General features: G+C 50.0%; 1 protein-coding gene across 6 annotated transcripts in view; it reads right to left on the bottom strand.

Moving 5' to 3' along the window:
• PUM1 (pumilio RNA binding family member 1) overlaps nt 1-25,651 on the bottom strand; it is an 86,375-nt gene extending 60,724 nt beyond the window's left edge. For all 6 annotated transcript variants that reach the window (XM_077788484.1, XM_077788487.1, XM_077788485.1 and 3 more), the window contains exons 1-3: nt 25,554-25,651; nt 21,262-21,635; nt 5,894-5,962 (exon numbers count right to left, since the gene is read on the bottom strand). In XM_077788484.1, the coding sequence (XP_077644610.1) occupies nt 5,894-5,962; nt 21,262-21,624 (432 nt within the window). In that variant the 5' untranslated portion in view covers nt 21,625-21,635; nt 25,554-25,651. The remainder of the gene's footprint in view (nt 1-5,893; nt 5,963-21,261; nt 21,636-25,553) is intronic.
• Between the last annotated feature and the right edge of the window lie 394 nt (nt 25,652-26,045).

The raw sequence follows: 26,045 nt of genomic DNA, 5'->3' as shown, positions 1-26,045 counted from the left end.
TCCTCACACCCTCACCATGGTCCAGGCCGCTTGAGGATAAAAGCAGGGAGCTTGCCCATGCTCCCCTTTCTGCCATCCCAAAATAACCCCAAATGGAAGGGCAGGAGGCTCCCATGAGCACCAATCATTCCCAAACACGGATGAACCTGTTCCTCCATCTGCACCGGGAAGGAGGGAAAAGCCAAGCCACTGCTCTCCAGTATTTATAAACATCAACATGTATCAAGTGTCTTGCAATTTTATTTTAATCTTCAGTAGTTCCCGTATTTCTTCAAATACAGCTTTTTTTTTTTTTTTTTCTCCTGCTGCTGCCACAGTGCAGAAATAACAACTCTCCTCATGGCATTGCAAGGAATTTTGAACAGAAAGCAGCACAAACTGATTAAACTGAATTTTAGCTGCAGTTAAACACTTTGCATTTCTCCTGACAACACCTGCTTGGAGCAGCCTGGGACAGTGGGAGGTGGAACTGGATGGGCTTTGAGATCCTTTCCCACCCAAAGCACTCAGGGATTCTCCACACCTGCAGCAGCTCCAGCACAGCTGCTGGAGTGGGACCTGCAGCTAATCCAGCCCTTCCTCTTCACCCTGCTCTCCTCTACCCCTTTCCTAAGGAAAATAAAACCTTTACCAGCACAGTCCTGCAGAATTGCACCCCAACACTTGTGAATTTTGCAGTGAATCACACCCAAGGGTCACAAAACATTTGAATTTTCACTGTCTCCTGCACACCCCTGCTCCTGCAGAGAACCCCAGCTCTGCTCCCTCCAGTTTAAAATCTCCCCACCGAAGCACCAAGTTTCCAACTGGAAACAGCAGAAACAAACAGAAGAGAGTTTACCTCACACGGAGATTCCAGAGCTATTTACAGATATAAGGGAATCCCCAAAGCCAATATTAACAGATGCTAATGAGGGGAAGGGGCTTTGTTCTGTCAAGTGCTCCTCCAACCAACACAGCATTAGCAAGCACCAATCACCTGCAATTATGCAACAGGCTGCTAAGACAATGAATTTTTCCTCAGGGAAAGTTGTCAATTGCAATGGAAGAAAAAAAAGGGTATTTTAAGTGACTCTGAAGCAGTTCTGCAGGTTGGAAATTTGAAAAGAATAAGCAGCGGTTTAGAACTAGAGTCATTTATTCATTCCCTGTTTTTTATTAAAATTGACCCTATCCACTATGAAAATAATCCTGCTAAGCCCTCTTACAAAGGACTTACCAGTTAGGCCAATATTCAATTTGGCAGAGCAGGGAGGAGGGGAGGACTTACCCATCATCAACAAAAGCAATTCTTCAGCAGCCAGGGCACAGAGATCCCACTGAGATGGGATTATGAATTAGACAAATTAAGAAAACTGATCCCCCTCAGACAAGGCAAATATTAAGATAAAAGCAGCCATCTGTGCAGTGCAGAACTGGGTTTGTGTGCAGCAACAGGCAGGGAAGGCAGAGCAGGTATTCACAGCAGGTATTCACAGCAGGTATTCACAGCAGGTATTCACAGCAGGTATTCACCTGGGTGTTTACAGCTCCTGCTTTGTGCCACAGAGCTGGGGCAGGGAGGGGAACACCCGGCAGCAGTGCCAGCCCTGCACATCCCTGCACTGTACTGGGACAGCCCTGCACAGCCCCGGGAGAGCACTGCACTGCCCTGGCACTGCCCCAGGCCAGCCCTGGCACATCCTTGCTCTGCCCTGGGGCAGCCCTGGCACTGCCCTGGCACTGCCATGCAAGGAACAGGCATTCCCTGCCCGCTCTGGGACTCGCATTGCTCACAGCTCTGGAGACAGAACAGGAAAGGGAGCACAGGGTTGGGAATGTTTGACCATTCCTTGTGCTTCCATCTGCTCCCAGCCCTGTCCTGAGCTTCCCTGAAGTGCCAGGGGAGCTGCTGTGGCACCATCTCCATCCTGGCCCCCCTGCTCCCATCTCCATCCCACTGCTCCCATCTCCATCCCACTGCTCCCATCTCCATCCCACTGCTCCCATCTCCATCCTGGCCCCCCTGCTCCCATCTCCATCCCCCTGCTCCCATCTCCATCCCCCTGCTCCCATCTCCATCCCCCTGCTCCCATCTCCATCCCCCTGCTCCCATCTCCATCCCCCTGCTCCCATCTCCATCCTGGCCCCCCTGCTCCCATCTCCATCCCACTGCTCCCATCTCCATCCCACTGCTCCCATCTCCATCCCCCTGCTCCCATCTCCATCCTGGCCCCCCTGCTCCCATCTTCACTGCTGCCAGCAGTGGGGAAACTGAAAAACTCAACCCAAACATTATTCCCAACTGCCAGTACTCCCCAGCTGCCAATGAATCATAAATTTATGGGAACACAGCACATCAGTAACATGGAAAGCAGAGGCACAGGGGTTTAGTTTGGGGTGGTTTTTTCCTTCATTTTTGTTCGGTTTGTGGTTGTTTTCTTTAATGCAGGTTACAGAAGTGTCACAACCACTGGAACTGTGTCCCTCTGCAGGGGCTTCTCCAGGACCTACCCAGCTGCACCAATGGGGCATCAACCATAGACATAGGCACAGAATCATGGAATATCCTGAGCTGGAATATCCACAGGGATCACTGACCCAGCTCCTGGACCCCCCCACCAACCCCACCCTGGGCATCCCTGGGGCTCTGGCAGCCTCGGGGCCGTGCCCATTCCCTGGGCAGCCTGGGCAGTGCCAGCACCTCTGGGGGAAGAACCTTTCCCTGAGCTCCAGCCTGCCCTGCCCTGGCCCAGCTCCAGCCGTGCCCTGGTGCTGTCCCTGGCCCAGGGCAGGGATCTGAGCTGCCTCTCCAGATTCTGATATCCCAGAGCTCCCCTACAACGATCCCCAGGGGCTGCAGGAACCTCACTGCCCACACTCAGTGACCCCAGCACTGCCACCTGCAAGGGCAGCAGCCCAGCAATAATTAAACACTTTCAGTTAAATGTATAAAATACTCCTCATCAACATTTCTCTTCCAGGGCAGGCTCCAATTCCCTGCTACCCCCAGTACTCCAGTTTGAAGTTAAGCACCTCCAGTTGCCTCATGGCTCTGTGTCCCCATCCTCCTCCCACCCTCAGGATTAAGTTTCACCAGCACCTCAGCCAGCTGCTCCTGACTCCAGACCCAGACTCTGCACAACCTACTCCAAATCCAAGGTCCCAAATGCCTGTAAGGGGTTGGGGACAAACCCAAGTGCAGCTCACAGCTCCTCTGTGCTGCCCACTATCCCCAGAGACACTGCACCGAAATTCCTTGCTGCAAAGCCACAGATCCAAGGGATTTCAGCAAGGAAAAGAACATGCAGCTCCCCACCCTGAGGCTGGGGGAGAAAGGGAACTTGCAGGGCTTGTGTTCAGCCAAAGAGAAGGGTCAGGGCTGTGGGACCAAGGCCTTAAGGGCCATATGTGCTGAGCTGAGCCACAGCATCAAAATCCCACATGGAACTGCTAGACAAAGCTCCAAGGTGAGTTCTTCATCCCAGGGAACAGCCTGGTCAAGGTGCTGGAACAAAGGGACAACATCCCCTGCCCCCAGAGATGCTTTCAGCTTTCACAGGTTAGAGTGGAGAAAAGGGGGCTCTGGGACTCTTTTCAATCCCTGCTTGAGAAAATATTGCATTTCCACTTGCTGGAAATTCAGGAATATGAGGCTGGGAGTCTGAGGATGGAAATAGCCCCAAGAGAGAAGAAAATTGTGGGGGTTTTTAAAGTATTCTTAATGCTCCCAGATAAGGTATCTGTTGATCTCCAAGTATTATCTGCATTTTGAGAGTAGGACAGATAAGAGTTTGACAGTGCCCTTTGAAAAACTGCTCCGATGTCTTCACAAACTCCTTCAAGTACTGAAATTATGACGGTGCTTAACAGTGAGCAAGAAAACTAGAAAATAAAAGAAATCTAACACTGAATGCTGAAATGCTCTTCCTCATCTTTCTCCTCCAGGTTTTTCACTATGGATTTATTTCACTATCATTCATTTCAGACTCTCTGACTTTCTCTCCAAGCTTCCCTCTCATTCCATGATCAGAAAGGGTGGAAACCACCAGTGCTTTGCTAAGGCATCTAAACTGCACAAAATCCAGGTGATTTTTCACATGGTCCTGAAAGCCAAACCAGATCCTCTGTGATCTCCTGAAATCAGCCTTGGAGACATACAGAGAAAATTCAGTGGGGAAAGAATGGAAACTGTGAGACTGAGGGAGAAAAACCCCAAGAGAAACAAGAAATAGTGGTTTAGCTGAAGAAGAAGGGTGAGATGTCACCTTTCCCAAAAAACTTGCTCATTCCAGCATGTGGAAAAGCCCAGTGACAAAAGGATGCCATTGCCAAAACTTTCTGCATCACAGTTACAAGAAGGGGGGAAAAAAATGAGTCATAACTGGAAGGCAAAGCTCTAAACACAAACCCAAACTCGCTCCTCTCAGAAATGCCTAAACAAACCAAAAGCTGGGAGAACTCAGCAGTTTTAGGAATTCCTTCAGGCGTTCCAGCTCCGTGACCTTGTGTCCTGACAAGCAAAGCTGAGCGCTGTGCTCACTGTGAACCTGCTCACAGCCAGCCTGGGCTCCCTCTCTCTCTGAGAATGAACTCCTGCCCAAATGAGGTGTCACAAACTCATCTCCTCAGAACACTCCCACCCCCAGCATTCCACAGGCAAGCTGCACATGGAGCACAGCAGCTGCTGTGCAGCAGCTTCAGGCAGGTTTTTAATGTCATGTTTGCTCCTTTGAAAATAATTTTCACCTCCTCGTAGTCAACAGTCTTAGGGTAAATTAATCCAACATGGAGAAAAGGATTTTCCTCTCAAGTCAAATCAAAATCCAACCCTGGATGATGGTTTTCCACAGAAGGAAGTGGGGAGAAAGAAAGGGGGAGAAGGAAAGCAGGGACAGAAGAAGCAACAGGGGAAGGAAGGAGGTCTTTGACCTGAGAGAGGGCACCTTACTATGAATCCCACCATGCCACAGTCCTGGTTTGTTCTTTTCTCCAAAACAGCAGCTTTTGGGTTCCAGGGGTTCTTGTTTTTTATACCTGGCTCATGCACTGGGTAGCAGACAGGATGGACTAAACATGGAGGAAATAAACTGGTCTCAACTTGAGAGGAGCATCAGACTCGCATCAAGCTGAGCTGCCACACATGAACAACCTCCTACCAGACACAATTTTCTCCTCTGTCCTTCCACAAGGGACTCACTAAAGGCAAAATGAACCAGACAAGGCAAAGAAGTCTTTCCATCCAACTTCCAGGAACAAGCTATTCTTTCAGGTCACTCCAAAACCAGATAAATTCTCTTTTTTCTAAGAAAACCAGTGGGCATTTCCCCCTAAATCCGCCACCTCCTTGCTGCTGTGAGAGATTAAATTAATTAACTCTGGCTGGGGTTCTGTGAAGTTCCAGCTGCAGGCCCATTATCTGTGCCCTGCTCTTATCCCTCCTGCAGCCCTGGCTCACCCTGCCCAGTTACTCCAAACCTTAAACACAGCCCTGACCTTTCTGCAAGAACCAAAAAAAAGGTGGGCAGGACTGGAAACAGAGCAGCAGACAATGTCCCACAGCACAACGAGCTCTGAGCTCAGTGAATCCCAAAATAAACCTGCTCCAAGGACTCAGACACCTGTCCCCAGCCGGATTTCGAGCTGCTGCTGTCCAGCCACTCTCTGCTGCTGGATGAACCAACAGGTGGAAATTTAGCTGGTCCTCCCTCTGAGATGGATTCCAGCCCAGCAGGTTTGGGGCCCAGCAGGCTTGGGGTTGGATCAATCTCTCACACACACAGACCCAGAGCCACCTCACAGGCAGAACAGAGAGTCCTCAGCATCACAATCGTCCCAGCAGCCTCAAAAAGTTGCTATTTCATTTCTTCCCCCTCCCAAAATATGGATTTTTTTCTCCAGGCCTCTCACTTACCTCTCCCATAGCCCGTCCCTCCAGAGCCAGCGCTTGGAAATCGTGATTCAGCTCATCCATGGAACGCACCTATTCACAGATGGGGAAGAAAAGGCCATGAGGAAATGCTTTTCTTTGCTGTTATTTTTATTATAATCACAGTTTATAACCATTTTTCTGCTCCAGACTGAGAGCTACATTCCACATGAGAGCCTGTAACAAGGTTATGGAGCTCCCAAGGATGACTTACCTTTAACATTCCCAGCAGTTACAACATTTATATACTTCCATTATTTTACACACACATGTATTATTACATACAGATTTATTTCTGTGTGTTAGATTTATACATGCACAGGAAAAGAACAACCAGCAGTTACTTTTAAGATAGGCAAAGCCTAACACAACTGTCTCTGCTCATATTTCACAATGGTTTCAGGTGAAGGAGTCAAGGCATGAGGAGTCAGCATCATTTTAGGTGGCAATCAAGGAAAATCTGTATAAAGCTGGCAAATTTACATCCAGGTTACACTGACACAAAGCAGAAAAAAACCAACCCATTGATTTGATGAAAATTGAGTCATTTAGAGCAAAAAATAAAGCATAAACTTGAAACTATTGGATAAATTGACAGAAGCACAGAATGATCCAAGTCAGCTCCTGCCCCTACCCAAACCCCCAGCAATCCCACACTGGGAATCCTGAGCTGGAATATCTACAGGGATCACTGACCCAGCTCCTGGACCCCCCACCAACCCCACCCTGGGCATCCCTAGGGCTCTGGCAGCCTCGGGGCCGTGCCCATTCCCTGGGCAGCCTGGGCAGTGCCAGCACCTCTGGGGGAAGAACCTTTCCCTGAGCTCCAGCCTGCCCTGCCCTGGCCCAGCTCCAGCCGTGCCCTGGTGCTGTCCCTGGCCCAGGGCAGGCATCAGTACCTGACATGGACTGGGTTTGTTAAAAATGCAGGAAAACCCTTCTGCTGCTTCTCATTCCCAAATCTCAGCTGCTGAGCACACACGAGGAAGCAAATTCAAGAAGAAACCCCAACTGTGGACTCGAGGCCAAACCCAGCAGCTGAGCCACGTGCTGGGACTGGGAGCAGGTGACTGCCCTCCCCTGCCCCCTCCAGGGTCCCAGCAGCCCCAAACACCCCGCACAAGCAGCACACACTCCCCTCCTACTCAGTGTTTACACACTCCCTGCACCCAGCAGGGCCGAGGCACTGCTCTGCTCAGCAGGGAGGAGTTTATAAAGCACTCCCAAATGAGTAATGCCCACACTGATCCAGGCTCCTCGCAGCTTGCTGCAGCTTTACACACAGGGTTTAGTCCTGCCTCTGCACAGAGCCCTCCCAGGCCGAGGAGGGAGCTCAGCAATATCTGGTGGGTGAGTTACAGGACAAAAAAATCCCCAGAATTGTTTAGATGTTCATGGCCCACCAGTGACCAGCACTGTAACATTACACCATCATCAGCGACCTTAACTACGACTTCTGATACTGCAGTGCCACTTCCAGCAGGACCAAGACCTTGGGTTATGTTTTATTTCTATTATATGACAATATTCTGTAGATCTCATCTAAGACAATATTCTATAGATCTCATCTAAGACAATATTCTATACACTTCATCTAAGAATCAGATGGAAGAAAGGACCACATTAACCTCCAGAAATCTCCTCCAGTCTAAATTCTTCTATTCTATTGCCAGCATACTTTGCAAAAGATTAGTGGTATATTATTGAATTATTTAATAGATATTTACATAATTTGCAAATCCCCAGGGGTCACTCACTCAGAATCCCAGTTTAAAAATCAGTTATCTCTTGTTACTGTATCTCAGCTCAGTTATTTTCAGTTCTGCCTCAGCCTTGCCACCTTTTGCAGTGACATTTGTCACATGGGCCACCAACACCGAGTGAAACTCTTCCCAAAACTGCAGCCCCAAGGACTCTCCTCCCCTGCCAGCTCCATCCCTGCTCTGCAGCTGACACAGCTCAGCTGCCTGGTGCCACACAAACATCACTGGGACCAAATTCTTCCGTGGAGTACTTCAAGCTGAACTCATGGAAGGTGCTGCAACCTCCAGATGTGCCAAACCACAAAAGCTGGCAGAGAGCAAATTATTATTTCCATCAGGCATCTGAGAGAAGTTGCACAGAGAGATTCAGAAGGTGATGTGAACTCACAGCTGCTGATGTCCCAGCAAACCACAGAGGCCACTAAAAGGCTGCTCCGAGTGTGTCCAGCAGCTTCCCCAAAAGAAATCAACTCCCAGGGCTGTGGGAACCTCAAAACAAAGCTGCTACAAAGATCCAATCACTACATACCCAGAAAATCCAAAAGGATGTAAAGTGATATTTTTATTTGATTTGGTCAACATGCAATCATGGAATGGGTTGGGTAGGAAGGGACATTCAAGCTCCTCCAGTGCCACCCCTGCCATGGCAGGGACACCCTCCACTGCCCCAGGCTGCTCCAAGCCCCATCCAACCTGGCCCTGGACACTCCCAGGGACAGCCACAGCTGCTCTGGGAATTCTATCCCAGTTCCTCCCCACGCTGCCAGGGAATAATTTCTCCCACATATCCAATTTAAACCTATTCTCTGGCAGTTTGAAGGCATCTCCTCCTGTCACCCCAGGCTCTCGCCAATAGTCCCCTCTCCATCCTTCCCTGCAGGCACTGGAAGGCCACAATGAGATCACCCCAAAGCCTTCTCCTTTCCATGCTGAACAATCCAAATCTCTCAGCAGAGGTGCTCCAGCCCTGCAGATGACTTGGTGTCTCCTGGACACGCTCCAGCAGGACAATGCCAGAGGAGAAACAGGCTGCCTCCATCCCTCTCCCCACGATCCCTTACTCCAGCCACGACAAAAAGCAGAAAATAAAATTTGCCTTCTCTATCAGCTGTTAAGATGTTAGGAAATGAAGAAATTATTCATTCACAGATATTTCACATCCCTTATCATCTCTCTTTCAAGAATCCTAACAAATATGGATAAATGCATTTTCTAAATCAGGTCTTTGTGCCTGATTTTGGCCACTCTGAGCTCAAAGTGTCCATAAATTCTCCAGCTCTTTCTCTCCCTCACACAGTTTCTTTACCTTCATTGATCACTGGATCTATTAATTTGATTTTCAAAGACTGTGCCCAAAGGATCTTTTCCCATTTCTCAGCGCCTTTAATGTTAAACAGCAACACATTTTCACCTCATTGCACACAAATATCCCAGGGCTCCTTCATTTTTCCTTCCCCGAAGAACAAAGTGTCTGGAACAGCAGAACACAAAGCCGAGGCCACGACTTCCAAACCTCTGCATTCCAGAAGTCAGGGATTCCTCTGGAATGGCCATTAAACAATAGAGCTGTTCCTCCGCCTCATCAGGATCTGTTCCTGTCACTGATCCCTGAGCTCTGAGGAGCACAGAGCAGAGCCAGGATCGTGTAAACACAAGAAACAAGGAGATCCGCAGAGACAGAACTTCTCCCCAGATGAGCACTGGTGCCAATGAGATTTGATGACCAGAAAACGTGGCTCACCACCGAAGCAGAGATTTGAAAGAAATCCAGAAGACAACGCCAGGATCAATCAGCTGCACGAGGGAGCGATGCCCTGACATCTGGATCTGATGTGACATCCTGGGAGGGAGAGGTGAGCTCCACAAACTTCACCAATCAGGAATCACACAAGGAGAGGGCAGCTGGAGTCTCAATCCCTTGGGAAGTGATCCAAGCAAACCTGACTCCTGCTGTTCTCAGCCAGCAGCACCCAAGGCTGCCCCCTGCTCCAGGCAGGCGTGCCTCTGAAAGGATGCAGAGTGCACATCCTCACAGGAGCCAGCTGCTGCCCTTCCCAGGATGAGACAGCTCCTCCCTTCTGCTCACACACACTCGGAACCCCACTCCACAAAATGAAGGCTCTAGACACGAGCACCACGTTCTGGAACGAGTTCCAAAGCAGGTCTATTGCACAAGAACATCCCCCCCTCACCATGGAACATGTGGATGCACTCAGGAGTGATGTAAATCTCATCCAAGAAGAACGATTTCCACACTCTAATACAGGAATGTGTGTCACTGTAACACACTCCAGCTCCAGCCACGCCACTGACTCAGAAATCATTCCCTGCCTGCCCGGTGGGAGCACACATCCCAAAGTGAGATTCACCACCAGCCATGCCTTGGAGCAAAACCACGGCATCACTGCACTCCCCGAGGCTGGGGGAATTCAGCCCCTGCTCTGCACCACTTCTCACCTCTCTGCTGAAAAACACGGGGCAAAGCCAGACACAGCTGGATCCCCACTGCACACCCACCAGACACAGCTGGATTCCTCACTGCACTCCCACCAGACACAGCTGGATTGCCATTGCACCCCAGACACAGCTCGATCCCCACTGCACACCCAGACACAGCTCGATCCCCACTGCACACCCAGACACAGCTGGATCCCCACTGCACACCCACCAGACACAGCTGGATTGCCATTGCACCCCAAACAGACACAGCTGGATTCCTCACTGCACACCCAGACACAGCTGGCCTCCTCATTCACATCCCTGAGGCACAGCTGGATTCCTCACTGCAAATTCCCCTCTGTCAGACCTCCAAACCTCATTCATTCTCCCAGATCACTGAGGGTGGAAAAGATCTCTGAGACCATCGAGTCCAAGTTGTGCCTGATCCCCACCTTTAACCCAGCCCAGAGCACTCCATGCCCTGAGCCCTTCCTTGGACACCTCCAGGGATGGGCACTCCAACCCTCCCTGGGCAGTTCCAAGGCCTGAGCCCCCTTTCCATGGGGAAATTCCTGCTGCTGCCCACCCTGAGCCTGCCCTGGCCCAGCCCGAGGCCGTTCCCTCTCCTCCTGTCCCTGTTCCTGGAGCAGAGCCCGACCCCCCGGCTGTCCCCTCCTGGCAGGAGCTGTGCAGAGCCACAAGGTCCCCCTGAGCCTCCTTTTCTCCAGGCTGAGCCCCTTCACAGCTCCCTCAGGGATTCTCCAGCCCCTTCCCAGCTCCCTCAGCCTCTCCTGGGGCTCCAGCCCCTTCCCTGGACACTCTCCAGCCCCTCAGTGTCTCTCCTGTCACAAGGTGCCCCAGCAGTGGCAGCACAGGGACAGTCACTGCCCTGCTCCTGCTGATTACACTGTTGCTGACACAGCCCAGGTGGCAGTGGCCTCTGGCACACCTGGGTCCATGTTCAGACTGTCACCAGCATCCCCAGGGCCTTTCCCAGTTTTCCAGGCTCTGCCCCAGCCTGGAGCTGCTGGCGGATGTGGTGACCCACAGGCAGGATTCTGTATTTCACCCTATTGATCCTCCCAACCCCCTTGGCCTCCCATCAGTGCTCCAGGGGCTTTTCACAGTTCCAACAGCAGACACCCAATCCTATTCCAGAAGGACAAAAAGCCTGGAATGCTTTCAGCTCTCCTCTACTGCAGACTGCAACAACACAAACCGATTTCTCCTGTGGTCAATGGCCACTTCCCACCTCACACACTGCAGAGGAGCCTTTCAGCAGCTCTGAACCAAACACATTCACGGAGATTTTCCAGCCCCTGGAGCACCTCGTTCATGTCAGGCAGCCACCTCGCACAGGACAACTGCACTTTCTTTGCTTTTAATAAGATGAGACAGCCTCAGCACCACAAAACTCAGTGACAACAACTCAGAATCAAACGTCTTCCTTGTGCCGAAGCTGCCCAGACACCAGCCCTTGTCCATGTCTGGAACACTTCTGACTGGATGGAGCCGTACCAGACAGGCACACAGCACAATGCCAGCAGCTGAGGATGTTCTGTGTGCTGGGACCTGCTGCTCACCCACCACTCCACAAAACCTGGCAAACACTTTTCCCTGTCTCCAAGTTCCTTAAACACACCCTGTCACGGATTTCAGTTTTCCAAGTTATCTCGTGCAGAAGAGCAAAGGCTCAGATGCTCATCACAGACATCACCAAAGATGCACAGGTCTGGATCACCCTGGAGAGTGAGAGTGGGGGAACGACCCACAGACAGGGACTGGGACTGAGCCCCTCCTGCTCCAGCTCTGACACTGCAACCCAAACCAGGCCCTGGTGTCCCCTGGGGAAAAACTGCAACACAGCAAAAGGGTCATAAAGATGCTCCCAGGGCTGGAGCCCCACTGGAGCCAGGCTGGAGAGCTGGGGGTGCTCCCTGGAGAGGAGAAGCTCCAGGGAGAGCTCAGAGCCCCTGCAGGGCCTGGAGGGGCTCCGGGAGAGCTGGAGAGGGACTGGGGACAAGGATGGAGGGACAGGACACAGGGAATGGCTCCCACTGCCAGAGGGCAGGGCTGGGTGGGAGATTGGGAATTGGGAATTGTTCCCTGGCAGGGTGGGCAGGGGCTGGGCTGGAATTCCCAGAGCAGCTGTGGCTGCCCCTGGATCCCTGGCAGTGCCCAAGGCCAGGCTGGACATTGGGGCTGGGAGCTCCTGGGGCAGTGGGAGGTGTCCCTGCCATGGCAGGGGTGGGATGGGATGAGCTTCAAGGTCCCTTCTGAACCAACCCACCTGAGATTCCATGAAAGCACAGAACCCCAGGATTCCCCAAACCTGCAGCAGCCCCACAGCCCAGCTGCTGCCAGGAGCCAGGGCACTGCTGGTGCTGCAAACTGCAGCTCATTGGATCCCAGCAAAGCCAGGCCCCGGGGAATGGCACTTGTCAGAAGGGATTCTGCACGCAGGTCATTAACAGCAGCCAGGGCCCCAAACTGTCCTTTTGATTACTAAACACGGAGCTGAAGCCCCAACAAATTAGCATGGAAACAACAGGGAATTTACCTTGCAGATTTCCAGGACTGTATTTTTTATTCTAGAATAATCCAAAGGGGTTTTTCACACCCTGAGAGCGACCAGCTAAGCATGTGAATTGTAATTTTAGGTAAATATTAATGTCAACAATCTGTGTTAATACTGCACCTTATATTAAGCAAATATGGTTGCTAAAATGACCTTTACATATAAATTCCAAGTGCAGGGCTGTATCACATTTCAGGTATCCTAGGGGATTGTACAGCAGTTTTTTATATATTAAGGAATCCTCATTTATGTAGAATTTACATTCACCTGGGCAGACAGGCAGCCAAACTATCCAAGGCTAAATTTCACTCTCAACCCCAAAGGATTCTTTTTCTTTCTGCTTATCCAAGAGATGTTTCACAGGAAGCAAAAGGCAAGTGGAATTAAACAAAGAAATAAAACAATCTGGCATACAGAAGGGAAAAAAATTGAAAACTAACTACAAATTCCTTTGGACAAAAAGAATCTAAAAAATATTTCCTAAGAAATATTTGAGCTAAGAAATATTCTAGTGATGATCTAAACTGCCTCTAAAAGTGCACTATAAAGCCCGATTTATGATTTTTTTTTTTTATGTTGAACATTAAATTGATCAAATACCTGTATTTATTGGAGGTAGCAGTGACTGAAGAGGGTTTAAATTATCTGTTTCTACTTAGCCAATTCTCTTAGAGGGGAACCAAAGCAAACCTCTGCCAGCAGCCCCAGCTCTCCAGGTTCCCACTCCCGCTCCCTGCTCCTCACCTGGCCCCATTCCCTTTTCCCAGCCCTTCCTCAGCTCAGGATCCATCTTCCCTCCCTCACATTGGAGCATCTCCTCTCCCCAATTCCCCCCCTGGCCAGGAGGGAGCTGCTCCCAGCGAGGCAGGATGGGCCCCGCACAGCCAGCAGCTCCTGAAGCTGGGACATGCAAATGGCTCCGTTCAGCATCCCTTTGATCTGCAGTAAATTACAGGGCCCAGTGCTGCCCTCAGCCCTGCACAGCAACCGCAGGGAAGCCCACAGAAACTTCCACAAGGAATTCTGGCCTCAGCTCCTCTCTGCCATCCTGGCAAACAAAGGCATGGGAAGGGAAGGGTGCTGGGACCACAAATCCTGGGAAGGGCTCTCCTGCTGCTGGCTGAGCTCTTGGAGGGCCTGCAGGAGCTTCCCAGGATTTCAGCCCTGCACAGGCCTGGAGCTCCCACCCTGCTGGGGGATCCTCCACTGCTCCAGAGAAACGTGGGAAATGGTATCATTATTGTACTTCTCTGGAGAGACAAATGTCCTGATTGCTCAGCTCCAAGATCCCAGAATTCCAGACTGGTTTGGGGTGGAAAGGACCTTAAAGCTCATCTCGTTGCAGCTCCTGCCACGGGCGGGGACCCTTCCACTGTCCCAGGCTGCTCCAGTCTCCTTCCACCCTGGCCTGCAAGATCCAACAGCATTTGTTTTCTTTGTGAGAAAACAACAGGAGATTCCAAGTTCCCCCTATTTGTACGTGCCAGGTGCTTACCTAGAGCACCTCTAAAGTGTGATTATTCCTTGGGTATTTAATTTTAACTCCTGTGCACTCTGCAAGTGGGAATGTAATAATTCCATCCATTTGGCCTCTGTATTTTAAGACTACCTCAATTTGCAATTAAAAAACCTAACAAAAACCTCCAACCAAACACTTCTTCAATAAAACATCTCTCAAAAGAGTCAACATTACTACAGGAACACCAGAACTGAGACAGGAAGAACAAAAATCATTAAAACCAAGAAACATCCTTAGAATGGAAAGGAGAAAATCAAAAAACTACAGCTGAATACTTTGATTTATATACTCACAATCGCTAAAACTCTTTACATGAACTTAAAGCTTACAAATTTCAGATGGAAACAAATCCTCCTTCAGCTGGGGGAGGCTACTTGAGTTTGAACAGCTCATACAGGAGGTTATTTCAAAAAATCCCAGATCTGAGTGCATTCAACCTATGTACAGCAGCCAGGAGAGGGGAAATGCATCCCCCAGCTGACAGCAAGGAAAGCATCACACACTCCACAACCAGAGCCAGGTTAAAATACATCAACTGATTACTGCCCTATTTTTAGCCTTCTCCTGTAACAATAGTGGGTAAAGAAAGAATGTGAAGTCACAAGTATTAGACAGGATTAGGTGGTTTAACTACTATTTTTGTAGTAAAGGATTCATGGTTAGAATTGCTACTACCATTAGCACTGGAAGCAAAAAGCCATTGAAATTGCAGATTGGCTAATGCCTTCCCTGGCATGGGGCCAGGCTGATTAATGATTCAGGGGACAGAAATAACTGCAGCAAAGGCAGCCTTGCAGAGGGGCTCTCCTTCCTCAGTTAATTATGTTTTTCCTCCCATTTTATCCACCCAGGGAAGCGCTTCATTAATGTGGAATTTAGGTTACCCTGCCATGTCTCAGGCACATACTGGGGTGCAGGATTCAAAATTACTGGATTAGGGAAGAAACAACCTTGGTTTTGTCCTGCTGGAGCTGGCAATACCTTGGGAAAACCATCTTCTGCACCCCAGGTGTGTGCCTGGATCCGTGGGTTTGCACAAGAGCTTGGGGCCATGCCAAGATCTGACCTTTGGGATGCTCTTCCTTTTACTCCCAGCCTTATTCTGACCCTTCCCAGGATTAAAATCAGAGGGAAAAAGATGTGGAGAAGGGATGCAGCAGTGTTTAACTGCAGTGCCAAGGCACCTCTGTCAGAACAGACGAGAGTGCCTTCATGCCACCCTGACAGGGACTCACTGAGGGTTTAGCAACAGTCGAGTCTCACCTCAGAATGAACGTCTGAACAGGGCAACAACCAAAACCAGATGTTCCCAATAAAAACAACTGCCCTGGAACAGAAGTTATCCCTAACAAAGGCAGGAGTAACAGGAGAGCCGAGAGCAGCTCCTTGCTGGGAGGGAGCAGCATCACATGGCAGCAGCACAAAGGAGCGTTTGTTCAGCCTGACATCAGCACTCGGGGAAAACAGCCTGGAAACCGTCCCTGATACACCTAAGAGAGAGTTCTCTGAGCCAGGCAAGCCAGAGACAATGCTCTGCAACAGCTCTTCATCGAGGAGACTGCTGCTCAGCAGCTGGAATTTGTGGCAGTTCATCAGGAACAGGCGACTGGGGATGGATTGGGTGGCTGGGGAGGGACTGTGGGGCTCAGATCCACTGTAAAGCTTCACCCATTTACAAAAATGTTCCCAGGATCACAACCTGCTCTGCAGAAGCACAAGGAGGTCATGGCAACTCAGCAAACCACAAATGAGCTGCTAAGGGGAGAGCAAAGTTGGGGAGAGGGGAGGAGAAAACAAGCAGGACAAGTTCTGCAATAAACTTATTTTCAAAGCACACTTGTACAAGACAGCCACTGAAATACCTGAAGTCTTCTGGAAGCACTGAAATTTGTAAATTCAGTAATGTGAATGTTTCAGCTCCTCCTAAATGAGCACTGTGACAAGGAAGCAGAGCAGAACAGCAACAACCACGGAGAAATCTCAACACCAGGTCACTTGGGCAATCCCAACTGGACAATCTTATCTGCAGCTGCCCATCAGGAACAGTAAAATCCATGGATTCAGAGGAAACAGAGTTCAGAGTATCTTTCTGAATGTTTCAGAGTGTTTTTTCTCCCCTGTATATCACAAGAGTTTTCCAACCTGAAATATCCAACTAAGCCAATCTACTCATGCTCCTTCTGCCTCAGGAGAAATTTTTAGGGAGCCACACAAAGGAGAAAACCAAATGTCCCAGTTCTACTCCCAAGCTACCCCTCCACTATGGAGAAATCTGTGCAACAGATCAGCCAAACCAGACATTTCGTTTCAGCAAGGAATTATGTTTCAAATTGCCTGGGTATCAAATTAGCACAGCCCTTTCAGTGTCAGGGAAAGGAAAAGCCCTGAGCAGTTCACTGGGACACAAGGAAGTTCCCATGAAAACTCAACAGGTTTAATGAAACAGAGGTCAGAAACCACCTTCAAGAGCTGAGCCACAGGTGCTGTCACGTAGTTTGTGTGACAAGGGACTCACACCATGCCTTCAACCCCAGCTCAGACAACACATCCAATTATCTGGAGCACATATCCATCCACAGGCACATCAAAAATCATGGAATGGTGTGGGTTGGAAGAGACCCCAAATCCCAGCTCATCCCAGCCCTGCCATGGGCAGGGACACCTTCCACTGTCCCAGGTTGCTCCACCCTGGCCTTGGACATTTCCAGGGATGGGGCAAAATGTCTGTCCTAAGGAGTTAAGCACTACTTAGACAGGATTTCCCTCTGGAAGAACAAACACCAGGGCTGCCTTTGCTTCCAGGACCTTTTCAGAGGCTCTTGCCCTAACTTTCAGGCAAGCTCTGGCCACAGTGCCTGTCAGCAGCACCCAGCATTGTCAAACGTGCTCAGATCCAGCTGCTCCCAGGGCAGGAAGCAGCCTGGCTGGAGGAGCTGTGCCCCACGAGGGCAGCTGCCAGAATTACTTCCTGCCTCTGCTGAATCCAGCTCCCTGTGAAGAGCTCACATGGTCACACTGCCAAAAGGCATAACTGAGCAGAAACCCCAGTCCCAGCCCTGTTGTACTGACTATTCTTCACCAACTCCAAGTGAAAAATTCCCCACATTCAACAAGACCATCCCTGCAGAGTTCTATTGTCTCCAATTATTAATTAAACATGCTCTGAGAGAAAGCAAATGCCTAAAATCATTTGCTTCTACCAAGCAACTCCCACACTACCCGAGTGCAATTCCGACAGTCTAAGTATATCCAATGACTGCAATTCCAGAGGGGCACCACCACAGAACTCTGCCTTCACTCCAGTTCAAGCACACACATGAGCCACAGGAGACCCCAGCCAAGAAAGCCCAGCCAATTTTCCTGAAAACCTGCTCAGTGTTGATAACTTGTCCCAGCTGAATATCCCGAGTGTCTTTTCACTGCCCCCAGGAGCAGCAGAGGCTGTTTGGGTTTGTGAGGAGGTCTGTGCAACCTTTCATAACCAAGGCAGACCCAACCCTGGCCATTCCTCACCTGGAGCCATCCTGTGCCCTCCCTAGGTGATGTCCTGATGCCTGCCCGTGGTTTTTGCAGGATAAACAGCACACAAAACACCCTCCTGCAGCCAGGGTAATGCTCTGCCCAACAGCAACCAGGCATCAGACAGCCTAAACCTGCTCACTCGAATATCAAAATTACTGGGGACCCTGACATTCAACCTCATCCTGCTGCTTCCTGTGGATAAAAAGAGAAAAATTTCCAGTTTAGCGTCTTCCATGGAAGTTTGTTGATTAAGGATTTGGAGCTGCAAACAGCTGGGATTTTGCTCAGGAGATCCGAGAGACCAAGTCAGGAAATCAAAAGTCTGATTCCAGCACCACTTCAATGTCTGCAGGGACAACGAAGATCTTTAATCAGCACAAGTTTTTTGTGCGGATGGCGAAGCTTTGACACCTAAATTTCTGAAATGACAGGGGCATCTTTAATTGCTTCATTTTATATAAAAACCTGGCCCCAAACACAACTTCCAGAGAAGCAGGGGAAAATGCAACAGGAGAAGAAAGTTTCTAAACAAAACACAGGCATAGCATCTTCCTGCTGCTCACAAGGAGAGGACACCACCAGGAAGGAGCTTCTCCTCCCTTCCCTGGAAGGAACTTTCCCTTAAGCCACCCCTGCTAAAGCCACTCTCAGCTCAATTCCCAGTGCTGCCAGGAGGAAAAGTGACCAGGAGGAATAGCACAATGAAACCCATGGAAAATCAGGATACCGAGCTCAGTTGTGACTCACAGCACTCCTGGCTGTTTAATACCACCATGAAATGTCATCATTTGGTAAAAGCCACTGCAGTGTTATCACCAACAGACACACGTCTGTCTACACACGCAACAAAAAGCATCTGGGATTCAACAATTAAAATCTTTCTACCTTTTAATTACGACCTCCCAAGCTCTAGGCAGACATTAACCTATATTAGCCTAGAATTATTTTTTTTCTGACTTCCCATTATCATTTAGCTACTGAGTTTCCTAACCAGTCTTCAAGGCTGGGCCCTCACTGAACCATCTCTGAAAGTCTAAAATGAAAAGTACAGTAGTAAAAGTGCATCCATAAGAAACAGAGTCAGGAGACATCCCTAATGATTCCCTACCTCCCTGCACGTCCCAGCACTTCCTTCCACTTCTGTTCTTGCAGGCCAAATTCAATTCTATCCCAGCTAAACTCAAACTGAATTAAATCATTTTGTACGCTTAAGATTAGTCCTTGCTCCAAGGAATTTATAATTTAAGCAGCAGATGTGGAGGTGGCCAAGAAGTCAAGAAGAATGGCAGTGTTAGGATTACACACATCCTGCATTCTGCTTCCCAGGAGTAAAACCCTGAGGCAAGCAGAGAACCATGGAAAAAGAAGGATGGAGCACCAAACTCTGCTAAAAGTGCCCATCCATCACTGGAGCACCCAGCATCAAACAAGACTGAGGAGAACAGGTCGAGTGCCCCACCTCAGAGCCAACCTGGAAGAAATTAAGACACAAAGATTGGTTTGGAGATGAGCATTGAATGCAAAAGCACTGGAACTATGGCAGTACCCATTTATCAGAGTGTAACAGCCAACAGGAAGCAGAACAGATTAAAAACCCCAACATTAATTCTGGCCTGGTGGATATTTCCTGAGCCTCAGCTCACAGAACTCACAGGGGAAACTGAGAGAGCATCACACAGAATCATCTGTGAGCTCCGTCCTGCAGGTGTGATCTGTCCACACAACCTTCTCACCACTGTCCTGCTGCCAGACAACACAGGAACTGGGTTTGAAAAGTTCATTTAAACTAGCATAAGTTAATGAGCTTTCCTTTCATTAACTGGTTTATTTATTAGGATAATTTAATTCCAGAGGTTACTGAAGAAAATCAAGCTGAGCAACACTTCTGCTGACAACAGGACAAGCCTCTGGAACAGGCAGGATTTTTTTGTGTGAGTGAAAGTTTAAGTCTTTCCATTATTAAATAAATAAAAGTTCAAATACCAGCAAAGCTTTTAATGACTGTGAGCTTGGAGTGCCCTGTCCCCAGCCCCCTTATCTCCAGTGAGTTTTGTTGTCTTTCAGGGACTTGCAGTAAAAGGAGGATGAAAGTGCAAGCTGGAGGAAAAGAGGATTGAGAATTTATGACATCATTTTAATTCATGAAGTCATCTTGCCACAAAATGCCCAAACAATAGCAAGTCCTGCCCAGGCATCTCCACCCCAAGACTCCGTGGCTGCATTGATTTGAAAAACCTATAAGTTTGCAGGAAGAAATTCTTGCTTATGGTTTCTTTCAGAACTTAAAACATTAAGATCTCTGTCACTGATGTCTCTTGAAGCAAGTTTTACAGTTAGTGACTGAATACTTGGATAATAAACAGAAAAAATACATCTGATTAATGCAGTTATTTCTTCTGAATTGATACCTAAATACTACACTTCTCCATAATGGAATAACAATAGTATTTTTCTAGCTCTTTAGCTCATATTGCAGTATTTTATGTGATTTTTCTTCCAGAACAAATTAACAGGGCACTTGGGTTTATTTCATTATTGATACACACACTGCCTTCGGTGAGGCTGCAAAATTCCCTGCAATGTTTGCTTTTAAATCTGGTTGGCAACACATCCCCTGGGGAGGCACAGCAGAGGAGCCAGGGCTTGGCCGCTTTGATTCCAGAAACTGGAGGCAGGAGATGTTCACAAAGGTTGCAAAAGCTTTGTGTCTGCTGCCCTGGCAATATTCGTGGGGATCATTCTGCTTTAAAATGTGCTTACACTTGGGTTCTGCTGCCTCGGAGAGGAAGCACTCGTGTGTCTTTGATGAGTGAGCTACAGGTCACAGACAGAGTGGAGTGAGTCAGCCACTCATTTAACTGCAGCACGAGTGACAATGCAACTGCTGAAAAGACTTCTAGTAAACACCACTAGCACACAGCCTGGCCCACCACCCCTCTAGAGACTGAGTGCCTCTTAAGAAGTTCCTAAAACACTGGTTGGTGACACTCTTAAGGCTGCTCTTCTCAGTTCAGTTACACACATCATCACCACCTTCCCCAGTACATGATAACCATAAAAACACAACCCCAAAGCAAAGAAATCCAGTCAAACATACCACCAGCAACTTCCACTCCTGTGTTTTCCAATATTGGGAATGGTAAAAGCCCAACCTACATGCATTGGCAGTTTTGTAATACCATTACATAAGAATTATTTAACTACGGCAACAGATCTGAAAAGCAGCAGCAGCAGTCACGGCTATGCTGGTTCACACATCAGAAAAAAAAAAATCAATAATGGGAGTAACGAATTTTGTAAACATGCAATTGACTGTCACAGGGAGTAGATTGGGATTTGAGGTTTCAATATGCTCAAGAGCAGAAACCTTTCAGCTCAGAGCTACTAGGGCACCGCCACCCTGAAAAGAGAAAACAAACAGCACCACTGCTGCCACTCCACCAGAACCAGCTCCAGCTTTAGAAGAGCACGATGAAAACATCTCTGAGAAGGCTGCAGGGCCGAGTTGGGAAAGCTGGGAGTGGCTTTCTACCTGATGCTCCGCATGGATGTTGTCCCCAGTAGGCCAGCGGTGTTTGCTGTTGTTGTAGCCACCGCCGCCGCTGCCTCCTCCCCCGAGCTGCTCCCCGTGCTGCCTCTGGAAGAAATAATCCACCATGGCGTCGTCCTGGGAGCGCCCCGCCACTCCTATGGATCCGGGCACGGGGCTGGAGTGTGTCCCTGCTGCAAGGGCCTGGTTTGCAGCTGGCTGTGGCTGAGCCTGCGAGCCTGTGCCAGATGTCAGTACCACAGGCATGGTGGGGTTGGCTGTGTCTTGGGCGTGCTGCTTCAGGTGGGGGCTGAACGAGTCCTGCCACAGAACTGCTTTTCTCTTCAAAACGCACGCTACGCTCATTCCACCAACACCTGCAGGGGGGACATGGGGAAAGAGAGGGGAAAGACACATGAAATCCTCCCAGCTGCAGCTTGGAGCGTTAAATAACACACCCATCTTGTGACTGGCAGGGGAACATCGCTGTGGCAAAAGTGACTTCTCCAACACTCACTCACTCCATGAACCCAGCAGCTAAAACAGCACTGAAAACGCACAGAAATCCCACTGAAAACGCACAGAAATCCCACAGAAATCCCACTGAAAACCCACTGAAAACCCACTTTCTGTGCTGCACGGGCTTAGCAGGATGCACAGGATGCCCATGAAGCACCAGCACAATGGTAATTCCTGCCAGGGACAACAGACTGACTGGAAAACTGCTGGGAAAAAGCCCCCAAAAAACCCATGGAAGGCAGTGACACCAGAACCTGCTGTGTCCATTTACACCAGGCAAAAGAGACCTGGTCTGCCATCCATACAAACACTCAAGGTCCCCTGTATCCCAAAGTATTCCCTCAGTCATGTAAAGTAGCAAAGCAACAGTTTGGTCTGGTTTTGTTTTGGTTTTTGTCTTTCAGTGCAAATTTCAAATCCTGATTTCTGCTCGAACAGTTCATGGAGCCCAAACACAGCATGTGCCCTCCCTGCTAACTCGGGAGCTGTGCTCAGGAGGCAGTAAAAGCCATGGACATGCTTTATGGATTCCCTGAAGAAAGCACAGCAAACCTGGGAGCTGGGATCTCAGCAGAACTTTCCAGAGCAGGCACAGCCAGCACTGCTGGTCCCGCTGTCAATGGCACTGGGGGAAATCTGGACAACTCCAACACATTTTCAGTACGCAGAGCACTGACCACCCCAAGAAAATACCCCAATAAATGAAATACTCCATATGTTTTGCATGCATCCAAATTATCTGCAAGCAAGAAGAAAACATGCACATTAAGCTGACAGCAACTCACTAACTTCCTATTCCCCAAATATTTTGATGACATTCCAGCAGCACAAAACCACAAAAGTTTGTTTGTTATTTTAAGGAAGGACTATCAGAGCAATAAAGATGCTACAGGTGTGAACAGCAAACTGTTTTCCCCCATTACGTAACACTCACACAACAAGCCAAAAGCATTTTTTAAAGGCATGGGATAGTCTGAATTAATCTTTATTAAAAAGATCAACAGCTTATGACTTGAGGTACCTAAATGCAGCCCCAGAGAGAGTTCTGAGGATGAAATTGGGGTGGTGGAGCCCTGGGGAGCTCCTGGCAGGACAGCCCCAGGATGTTTCACTGCTGTACCTTGGTGGCTGCAGAGCTTGGCCCTGCTCCTGCCAGCGCCTCCGAGGGCCTGAAAGGCGCCTCTGTTCCCTCCCTGCTCCTCGTAGTAACTCTGAACAACACTCTACTACAAACAACTTCCAAGAACAATTTCCTAACGGTGGGGAGACCAAAACAAAAAATCTGAGTGCTATCTTTGATCAAACTTTGTCAGGTTTGCCCCAGGAGTCGAGCATGGGGTTAATGCTGAGATGAAAATGACTCTGAAAACTGCAGAGATCAGGTTGTTTTAATTGCACCTCCAACATAATTTGGTGCTGCACACACACAGCCCCTAGGGCCACTCTGCAGGGCTTTTTATACACTCACAACTTAAATACCAGGGACATCCAACAGGACTCACTCCTCCAGCTTTCAAAGAGTCTGGAAATCACCACCTTCCCCACATACTTGAAAAAACACTGAAAACACGATATGACTAAATCTTGACTGATTTTAAGACTACAATTCAGTTTAATGGCATTTTCCCCTTAATTTCCCTTTAGCAAACAATATCAAAATCCTTCAGTAATACCACATGAAGCACACAAGCACCTTCATGCAAAAAGAAAAAAAAAATAATTAATTAATGGTAAGAAATTAATTTATTATCAAACTGAGGTGTGCAGCAATGATATCTGAGCATTCCCTTGAAAGGAAGTTACAAGTTATCTCAGGGCAGATTGTAAAAAAAAAAAAAAAAAATAAAGGAAGATACTATGAATCCCCACCAAAAAATGTCCAGTATCTATAGATTGTGACAAGCCCACTTCCAGTGAGAAACAAGGTACAAAGTCGCACTGCCACAGTCTTTGCTCCTTCAAAAGGCTGCAGACACTAATTTCTGAGTTAATAAAGGTGTTCTCTTAAAAATCAGGAGGGTCCAGAAAATCTCAGTCAGTGGATTAAGGGGAGGCTGCTCCCAGGCGCTTCCTCTTTGGGCTGCTCCAAAACGAGCGGAAAACTTGGCAAAGGCGACATTTTGAAAGGGAGCAAAGGGGAAGGGAGCATTGTGGGTAGTTCAAGTTTAGTTCCAAGCCGTTTTTACGGGAATGCCGCGATCGAGGCAGCAGCGGGACAGCTGAATCCTGTCATTCAAAGCTCCCGAGCGCCGGGAATACGGGCAGTCACCTACACGGGCACTTGCAAAGCCGCAGCTGCTCAGGGCCTCCAGAGCCTCTTGCATTCCCAAACTCTTCCTAAACACAGAGGATCAACTTTTCCCAGGTGAAACGCCGCGTTTGCAAACAAAGGCTGAAATGAAAACACGGCGTGGAAATGAGCTGCTCCGTGTCGTCACTGCAGGCAGAAATACTGCAGATTATCCGACGTTCCACAAACAACAAAAAACTTCGGAGGAATCTCCCTGCGAGTTTGAAGTACACCGGTGACAACACTGAATAAAGGAGCTTGAAACCACACAGAGCCCGGCTGCACAGCCAGATCCTCCCAGCTCTGGTTCCCTATCACCCTCAAAATCACAGATTATTACAAAATTAACACGGTGTAAAACGCCCGTTTCAAAAAAGTTCAACCCCAAAGCAGAGGAGTTTGGTTTGGGTGGTTTTTTTTTGGAAAGTTCCACTGGAAATGAAAGCAGAGCCATTGTTCGAGAGCTGTGTGGCCTAGCAGAACTTTTAACGTTATCCCTGTGTTTTCCTGAAAACCTGGGGAGCCGCAGCACTGAATTCCTGACCCATCGGATTCCCAAAACCAGCATTAAAACACAAAAGGACCCCCTTTCCCCCACCTCCATCCCTCTTAATAAAGGAAATTCCTTACTCATCATCTGCCTAATAAAATCTCTGCTCCGAACAAAGTTATTAAACATTGACCAAAGCAAACAACAACAACCATAACAACAACAACAACAACAAAAAATCAGAACATTTCTCAGGCTGGGCCGAGAGGCTCTTAAAATTCCAACTTTGCAGCTCACAAGGGCCGAGGCTGTCGTTACGTGAGCACGAGATAAAAACAAGGGGGGAAAAAAACCCCACACAAACACAAAACCCCCAGGGTCAGCCAGCACATCTGAAAGGATTGTCTGCTTTCACCGTCCCTCCCCTGCCAGCCCCGACCCCCTCCGCTTCCAGGGACCCCCAGAGCCGCCGAACCCCCCCAGGACCGGGGGGAAGGAACCCAACCTCCCCCCGGAGCCCTGGGGCCAACAAAGCGGGGCCTCGGCCGGAGCGACAGAGCCCCCCGGGAGTGAAGCCCCGGGCCACGGCGGAGCCCCCGGGGCCGAAACCCGAACAGGAGAAGGGGGAGACCCTCCCCAGGAGCAGGGGGAGCCCCCAGGCCGAGGGGCAGCCCGGGCGGGCCGGGCCCGGCGGAAGGCGGCCGAGGGCTGCGACGGGCCCGGCCCCCCAACAATAACCACCGTCCCCGTTACCGGAGCGCCCGCGGGGCCGCGCTCGGGCCCGGGGGTCCCCCCGCGCCCCCTCCCCGCTAACAATGGGCCCAGGCCGCGGCCCCGGCACGGAGCCGGGCGGGAGCGCCGGCGCAGCGCCCCCGCCGCCGCTCGCCTTCGGGGCGGCCTGGGGCCTCTCCTCCCGAGCCCCCCGCCAATATGCGCCCACGGGCGGGTCCGCGGGGGTCCGCGGCGCGGCGGGGCCGGCCCCGGGCCGGTACTCACGGGCGGAGCGCTCGGATGCAGACGGATGCCGGGCCCCCCCCGGCCGCTCGCCGCTGCCTCTCCCCGGCCGCTCACTCCGACAACATGGCGGCGCGGCGGGGCCGCGGCCGCGCTGCACCACGGGAAGGCGAGGCCGCTCCAGCGCCGCCGGGACGGGGCGGGAGGGAGCGGGACGGGACGGGACGGGACGGGACGGGACGGGACGGGACGGGACGGGACGGGATGGGATGGGATGGACCGGGACGGACCGGACCGCGATGAACCGGACCGGGACGGGACGGGATGGACCGGGACGGACCGGACCGGGACGGACCGGACCGGGATGGGACGGGATGGGATGGACCGGGACGGACCGGACCGGGATGGGACGGGATGGGATGGACCGGGACGGGATGGACCGGGACGGACCGGACCGGGACGGACCGGACCGGGATGGGACGGGATGGACCGGGATGGACCGCGATGGACCGGACCCGACCGGGACATGCCCGG

This window comes from Lonchura striata, chromosome 26 (assembly GCF_046129695.1).
Source record: "Lonchura striata isolate bLonStr1 chromosome 26, bLonStr1.mat, whole genome shotgun sequence".
NCBI classification, from domain to species: domain Eukaryota; kingdom Metazoa; phylum Chordata; class Aves; order Passeriformes; family Estrildidae; genus Lonchura; species Lonchura striata.
Note: the sequence above shows the minus strand (reverse complement) of the source record. Positions and strands in the feature narration are given on the sequence as shown.